Raw genomic sequence first — 8,105 nt, 5'->3', positions numbered from 1 at the left:
CTGCCCACAGCACTCTACAATCCCGCCCACCCCTCCCCCACCCTCTCCCCCTCCCCCACCCCACCCCACCCCCCGCCAAGGTGATGCTAGAGAAGCTCCCTGGGGCGTAAACTCAGTCAAAGCCTCGGAAGAGCGACCCCTCAGCCACAGCAGACGAGAGAGCTTGTCTGTCTGATGGGCAGGCCGTCCTGCTGGATGGGCCGGATTGGAACGGGAGGCAGCACGCCGAGAGCGGCCACCCGCTCTCTGAGGTCCTGCGGGCTCCCTCCGCTGCCCCGCCCCCGCGCTGCCCGCCGCACCAGCTGCTTTCCTGGGAGGTGAGGGGCGAGCATCCCCCAGCCCACCGAGGGAACACCGTGTGGGGCGCACTATGAGGATTTCCGGGAGAAAACAGCCCCGCTTACCACCGAGACCAGGCGGCAGCCATAGGGACCATTCTTTTCCTCACTCTGCGTACACACACTTAACCTCAAAAACACAAACCCTGTCTTTGGCATTTCTGGATTTAGAAATAAACATCACCCCAGCATGACATTTTCAAGGAAAAACGCCAATTAGTTCATAGCCACAGAGTCGTAAAGTTTATTTTTAATGTTTAAAAAGATTGCAACGTTTGTCGCTGTTGAAATAAAATAGCTAACTAACTTCTGCAAAACAACAAGTAATCATCCGCAGAGAGCGCGAGGCGTGCGGCTCCGTCCCAGGAGAAGGGGGAGACGCAGCACCCGTCGGGCGGCTCGGGGGGCGTCGGGGGGCCGAGGGGCGCGGGGGCGCAAGACAGGGGGCGGGGCTCCGGGGGGCGTGCGGCGCGGGGCAGGGGGCGGGGTGGGGACGTGCGGCGCAGGGGCCGCGCAGGGCAGGGGGCGGGGCGGGGCGGGGGCGCGCGGCAGGGGCGGGGCTCCGGGGGGCGTGCGGCGCGGGGCAGTGGGAGACGTGGGGGCGCGCGGCGCGGCGCGGGGGGCGGGACTCCTAGGGTTGCGCGGTGCACAGCCCGGGCGCGCGGGGCTGGCGGGCGCGCGGGGGCGGCGGGCGCGGCGCTGCCAATCGCAGACAAAAGGCCGCCCCAGTGAATCATGTGGTGCCGGGGGAGGAAGTGCGGCTTATTTTCTTTCCTCCAGTCGCCGGGCTCTGGGTGGAGCGCGATGCTCGGAGACCCCCGCGGGGGCGGCGGCGGCCGCGAGCCCCGATGAAGCCCGAGCGCCCCGGCCGTGCCGTAGCGCCCCCGGCCCGATGGAGGCCCCGCCGTGGGACCCCCTACGCAACGACTCGCTGCCGCCCACGCTGACCCCGGCCGTACCCCCCTACGTGAAGCTCGGCCTCACTATCGTCTACACCGTGTTCTATTCGCTGCTCTTCTTGTTCATCTACGTGCAGCTCTGGCTGGTGCTGCGCTACCGCCACAAGCGGCTCAGCTACCAGAGCGTCTTCCTCTTCCTCTGCCTCTTCTGGGCCTCCCTGCGGACGGTTCTCTTCTCCTTCTACTTCAAAGACTTCGTGGCGGCCAATGCGCTCAGCCCCTTCGTCTTCTGGCTGCTCTACTGCTTCCCCGTGTGCCTCCAGTTCTTCACCCTCACGCTGATGAACTTGTATTTCACGCAGGTGAGTCTCGGGAGGCCGCCCCCGCAGGCGGGAGGCACCTGGAGGGCGCTCACCTGGAGGGGGCGATGGCAGCCGCCGGGGCGGGTCACAGAGCCACCGGCCTGAGAGGGTCCGGGGAAGAAGCATTGGTTCTGGGGTGGTCCGAGCCCTGGCCTACCTGCAGGCCTTTGTCCCAGGTAACGCCCTCCCATTCCCAAGGGAGGCGAAGGAGCAGGGACAGGAAAGGGCTGGAGGCCACCCGCAGCCTCTGCCCTCAGCTCAGCGTCAGCCAGTGGGTATGGTCCTCCGTGCGCGGGGAGCAGCATCTCCGTGCACGCAGGAGAATCGAACTGATGGGAGGTGTGCCCCCCAGGGACACTCGAACCCTGGAGTTTTCCCTCTATCCCCTCATCCCAAAGGATGTAACCCCCAGCCCGGAAAGATCACCTGCACGTTGGCCTCCAGGTTGGGGCCAGACACTGGCTTTGCGAGGCAGGGTGGGACTGCTCTGGTTTGGATGGGATGTTCTGAGCCTCCAGAGTGGGAGCCCTGCTGAAGTGCAGCTTGCTAACTCATTCTACAGGATTGCTAAACATTAGTCGCGGCAACACTCAGCTCCTGAGCTGATGCGGCGGGAGGTCAGGGTTGCCGAGAAAAAGCCGTAAAAGTTTGCTGGGGCCCTTTTACAGGCACACGGGAGTCGTTTTATGAGGCAGATTGTTAATAAGCTAATGGGAGAACGTGCGAATTGACTTGGCTGCTGTGACGGTTGGCTTAATGAAGTACAGTAATTGGAAAGTACTTTGCAAATACTGTGTAAAGCATTGCATAAAGGTGTAATAGCACAATACCATCGTCATCATCATCGTCATCTCTGCTTCTCATTAGCTTTCCAAGCACTAAAATGTCCATTTTCACTAGGACCCTGCCCAGGGGGAAGGCACCAACCACGTCACCTGGTAAGGGGAATTTAAGAGCTGTAGCTTAGGTAGAGGCTTTGTGCCAGCAAGCATTCCATTCCTTTTAATAGTGTCTTTATTTATTAAAAGAAAATGCTGTTGATTTAAAAAAAAAAAAAAAAAGGAAGAAAAGAAAATTTAGAAAACGGATTGCCCTGGTGTAGTGGGAGCCCCTGACTGAAAATTTGGAGGAAATACCTTTGGCTAAAAACTAACATATGTACTCTTTAGTAGCTATTATAACCTTATCAAACGGGATCTATACTCAAAGCCTTCTCCTCAGTCCAGTGTATCAGCATATTTTCCAGTCCACAAGTAATGTGTATCATCTGTCCAAATACAACTTTTAAACCCGAAAACCAGTTCAGGCAGTCAGCTACATTGCAGACACTCCGGCTTGTTCATTGGATGGAAAGGGCTGATTGCAGCAAGATACGTAAGTCAGGTAGGTTGATGTTCGTTCAAGAACTGTGACGATGATCTGATTGCATATTGAGATCTTTATTCTGGTCCCTTTCTGAGAAAAAAAGGACAGCGTAGAGCACTGCCATGGCTCTCTGGCACTCGCGTGCAAATTCTGCACTCAGAGCTGGATGAGGGGCAGGGCTTCACATTTTCTGCACCATCTGCTGGCTGGGGAGTAAATGCTGAGCGAGGGAAAGAGTGACCAGGCCGACAGCCTTGCAAGCCAAGAGGCCGCAAGCCACCACTCTAGCTTCTTTGTAACTGTCAGGACTTGTTTTCTTTATATCTCCAGGGTGGCTGGCAGGGGAAAGTGGTACTAACTGGTGGCATCTCAGACCCTGGCAGAGAAGCCATTCTCTGGCTTCCTGGCAAATACTCTGATACTTCTGGGGTGTTATAAAGGGGTCGCCCTTTGACTCCCCGCTCAGACGCCCCTCTCCCCTCTCCTCTCCCCCCTCCCACATGCCTTCTCTTAGGCAGGGTTCTCAACCACTGGAATGGCCGGGGGACCTTTAAGGATTACTGCGGCCTGGGCCCCCTCTTAGAACACATAAATCCGATTTCGGAGGGTGGCGGGTAGTGGCTAACAATGAAGAAGCATGTGCTATGTGCTAGGCACGGTTCTAAGCGGTTTGTCTTATTTATTCTTCCCAACAACCCTCTGAAGGAAGTACGGATGGTGTCCCCATTTTTCGGAGGGGGGTCAGGGAGGTTGTATGACTCACTCAAGGTCACACGACCAATGAGCCCTGGAGCCAGGAGTCCCCCCGCCCCCCTCCCGCCGCGTCCAGACCAGGCTGTACAGCAGAGGCTCCGAGGCCAAGGCTGCCAGCTTCTGGGCCAGGGCAGCCCTGCACGAGGCAGGTCTGTCTGCAGAGCTGGGGTGGAGGGTCTGGGCGGGGTGGGGGGGGGGAGGCGGTGGGGGGGAGTTGGGGAAAGGGCCGGGGGGGGGTGAGTTCAGCGGCGCCTGGGCAGCTGTCTCCCCCAGCTGTTCTCTCTCCTAATTTGGGGTCTGGCCCTCAGACTCCTGGGGTTCCTGGGTGTGACCGAATGCGGCGGGCTCAGCTGCCCCCTGGTTCAGCCTTGTCTTGAGCCCCGGGACAGATTCCTGCCACTACAGGCTGGTTTGAGGAAGGAAAAGGAGAAGTGAGGCCTCTTGGTGGGGAAGAGGTGGTGTGATTAATGGACACTGACGCAGGAGCCAGCACCTACCGCGCCTTAGAGCGCGGCAGGGAAGCTGCAGGGGGGTTACTGTGGGCGCCTGGGGCTCGTGGTGGGCCGGCAAAGGCCTGTGAACCCGGGCAGCGCTGGGAGTGGAAGGAGCAGGGACCCTGTGGGCAGAGCTGGGTCGGCCCCTCACATGTCTCCCAGGGCCAGTTACCCACCTGCTGCAGGACAAGGGCAGCCCTAGTGCTCTCCCCAGGGTTGGAGCAGGTTAAAGGAGGTGCTGTCTGTGCTGCGTCCTTCGGCCCCTCCTCTCCCTCAGTTAAGGTGCTCTTTCTGCATCATCTCCTAATCGTCGGAGCCCAGGCTCTGGCCAAACCACAGTCCTGAACGTCAGGCCCCAGCACTGGCTCGGCCCGTTATCAGCCCACTGTGTCACTGAAATAATTTTTCCCACCAACCTGCAACTTTTATGTTTGTCAAATGGCAGTGGCCCTGGGCCTCCCGTTGCGGGGAGGATGGAGGTCACCAGTTCCTCACAGCTGTAGCTCCCCACGCTGAGAGTTGAAGGGACTGGGGGGTCCGCCCTTCATTCTGCAGATGAGGCAGCCGAGGCCTCGAAGATTCTGGTGACTTGTGCTGGGTCCCCCAGCCAGGCACGCAGAGCCAGGAAGAGTGCTTGCTGCACACAACACCCCGCAACTCAGAACGCAGCCTGGTCCTCGTCTCTGCTGACCGGGAACGAGGAGGCAGCTGAAGAGCTAATCCAGGGACCCTGTCTCCACCCCACCAGGAAAAGGGAGGTGGTGACCTCAGGCATAAGTGGATCTCGCTGTGGCTCTTGGCAGTCAATTTAATCAAGAAATGTTTACCGAATCTGTTGTGTGCCAGGCCCTAATCTAGGAGTTGTGAAGAGGGAAGCTTCTAGGCCTCTTGATGATTATGAAGAAGTAAGAAGCTTAGGAACACACAAGGCAAGCCTTTGCTGGTCCCCAAGTACCTTATTTCAAAGCTAGGAGCACACAGTCGCACAGGGGCCGGGAATCCTCACCTCTGCACCATACCGTGGCTGCCCGGCCCCTGGCAATGGCTCCTTGTGGTCACTCAGTGGACTCCCAGCCGCCAGAGCTCTGTGTGTGTGTGTGTGTGTGTGTGTGTGTGCACACGCAGGACCAGGAGAAGTTTCTTTGTTAGCGTTCAGTCTACCATCTACCACCAGCACTCCCCAGGGAGTCACTTCCTAATTTTACTTCTAAAAACTGCCCCCCAAGAAGAAGCTTTCCAATTTTACAGCCCGATTTCCCAAGATCGGTCCTCGAAGCACTACTTCTTTGTTCTCTCTGTCCTCCACTCTTGTGGCTTCAGTGCCAAAGGGCTCGCCTGCCAACATCAGGGGAACCAAATTTCCTTCACGGCCTCCACACTCGTGGGAACAGCCTCTTCTCAGCATATCTGAGCTCCAGCCCATTGCCCAGGAAGCCGCGAATTCTCAACAGCAGAGGCTGAGCTGAGAACGGTCAGCGTTGTCCCTGTGTTGTCCCTGTGCCGTGAACCCAGACCTGTGGCTCCCATTCCCACTGGAGCCTGGGTCTGGTCCCACACACCCTCATGCCTATAGGTTTTTGCTGCATCCTTTTGCTCCCTGGCTTTCCCTGGGTCAGACGAGCGGGGACTCGCAGGGAGGCAGAAAGAGAGCGTCATCCTAAGGCCCTTTTCATTGCTCGGGTGGGTCGTGTGCGGCAGTGCCCTTCCCGCCAGAGGGCTGTGATGTGCCCCCATCTGCCAGCCCCCAGAGACGTCAGCTCGGAGGTGCCGGCTGGAGCAGTGAGGGGTGGGCTGATTGGAGAAGAGCACTGATGAAATTGATGCCACTCATCCGAATGACATCCCTAAGAGTGTCAGGTTTTTGGAAACATCGTAGTGTGTGATCCCAGGATCTGTTTTCATCCACTGATTCCTGATCGCCTTGCAGTTCCAGGGAGAGGAGAGAAGCCTCTTCCCTGTTATGGGTCTGGCAGGTCGGTTATCTCAGGATGGAAATGGCCTCAGCACACAGGTGACCATACCTGGCACGTAGGCACCCCCGGAGGTCCGCAGAGGCTTGTAAATATTTTACTTTTGATTCATCCTGTGGCTAAAGTTTAGAGCCTGTTAACCTCTGAGGACAGAGGAGGTCCGAGTGGTTTTACTCTGAGTGGGTTATTTCCTCAAACTTGGGCGTGGAGGACGCAGGAAAGGAAGTCCAGACGGTGCCCGAGTCAGTATTTTAAGCCTTGTGCGTCGCGTATGGTCTCTGTTGCATATTGTTTTTTCTTTTTTAGACATCTCTTTAAAAAGATAAAAACGATTCTTAGCTCACAGGCCATACGGTTACAGGCTACAGGATGAACTTGGTCCTCGGCACAAGGTTAGGACAAAGCCGGCGTGTGTCACCAAGCTCCCATCCCACCTTGCTGTTATTTTTACTGTGACAGGTCCTTCGGGCACATTGGAAACAGGCCGTGGCTTCTCAGCTTGTGGTTAAAGAGTGTCGTTCACTCAGTGAACAGATCTCATCAATCACCTGCACACAGGTGTCTGGGCTCAGAGACAGTAAGCTGAAATTTGTGCCCTGAGGGGCAACAGACTATAGGGAAAGACAGACAGATGGAGGCGGCAGTGCCGGGAGCCACATGCCACCCACAGCACCCGGGGGAGGGGGGACCTGTCCCGGCCTGCGGGGCGCGGGGGAGCTGGGGAGACACAGACGAGGGGCCTTGGGCTGGACGTCTTGTGATGTCACCCGCTTCCCCCCTTTAAGACACACCTGTCAGGCTACATAGTGTGTAAAGCACAGGGTAAATGTCTGCACACGCTGCTCTCCTCGCTCCCCAGACCTAAGAGCCGTCAGAGGTCACGTTGCCCATCAGGCCATGTGACAGTCTGTTGGTTGTGTGTGACTGGGGGCAGACAGGGAGGGACGTGGGCCAAATGTGAGCCCGGCTGGCTCCTGCGGGCCCAGCCCCGGCGGGACCACAGCCCTGTCCTGATGAGACGGCATCAACGTCCACACAGAGGTCCTGGTCCTCCCAGCTTTCAGTCGCACAGTCTACGGACGTGAACTTGGAGACACATTTCACTCACTTGACAAGTCTGTTCTTAAAATTGGGGTGAAATTCACATCCCGTAAAATTAACCATTTTAATATGTATGACTTAGTGGCATTTAGTACATTCACATTATTATGCAACGATCACCTCTGTTCAGTTCCAGAACATTTTCATCACTCCAAAAAGACCCTCCACGCCCATTAAGCAGTCAGTCCCTTTTCCCCCCCTCACCCCAGTCCCTGGTGAACACCGATCTGCTTTCTGTGGATTGGCCTGTTCTGGATACTTCACATCAAAGGAATCATACACTAAGTGGCCTTTCGTGTCTGGCTTCTTTCACTTAGCATGATGTTTTCGAGGCTCATCCGTGTCGTAGAGTGTGTCACTAGCTCATTCCTTTTTAAGGCTGGCTGATGTTCCATCACAAGTGTGTTCCACAGTTCGCTTACCCACTCATCTGCAGAGGGACACTAAGGTTGCTTCAGCACGTGCTTCTGAGTGCCTGTTATTCCCTGGAGGCTGTGCAGATAGGGTGAAGGTCACACGTAGTTCCTGCTTTCAGGGAACTTGGCGTTGAACAGGGAGAAGAAGAGACCACGTAAATTCCGTCTCCATGGTGCCAGTGGCCCATGTGACTTAGTGACAGTCCTTACTGTGGTGACACCAGGTGCGAGATGTTTCTGATAGAAGATTGGGGGCTTAATTCACTCCGTCATCTCTGTAATTCTCCCTCTAGGACACACGCTTTAAACAGAACCAATGGCTTTGCTACTATTTAAGTGTAAGTCAAATCCTTTCGCCCTGCTTTGTTCACGGCAGCCTCTTGGGGTCCAGGCCACCACCAGGATGG

The 8,105-nt window shown here is 56.7% G+C and overlaps 1 protein-coding gene across 2 annotated transcripts in view; it reads left to right on the top strand.

Annotated features, from left to right (window-relative positions):
* The first annotated feature begins 946 nt into the window (after nt 1-946).
* The window catches only part of GPR137B (G protein-coupled receptor 137B), a 45,004-nt gene continuing 37,845 nt past the window's right edge, over nt 947-8,105 (top strand). The window contains exon 1 of one of the 2 annotated variants that reach the window (XM_036828854.1): nt 947-1,599. In XM_036828854.1, coding sequence (XP_036684749.1) covers nt 1,231-1,599 — 369 coding nt within the window. In that variant the 5' untranslated portion in view covers nt 947-1,230. The remainder of the gene's footprint in view (nt 1,600-8,105) is intronic. The other variant, XR_005016831.1, reaches the window with a different exon arrangement.

The sequence above is a fragment of the Balaenoptera musculus genome, chromosome 16, assembly GCF_009873245.2.
Source record: "Balaenoptera musculus isolate JJ_BM4_2016_0621 chromosome 16, mBalMus1.pri.v3, whole genome shotgun sequence".
NCBI classification, from domain to species: domain Eukaryota; kingdom Metazoa; phylum Chordata; class Mammalia; order Artiodactyla; family Balaenopteridae; genus Balaenoptera; species Balaenoptera musculus.
Note: the sequence above shows the minus strand (reverse complement) of the source record. Positions and strands in the feature narration are given on the sequence as shown.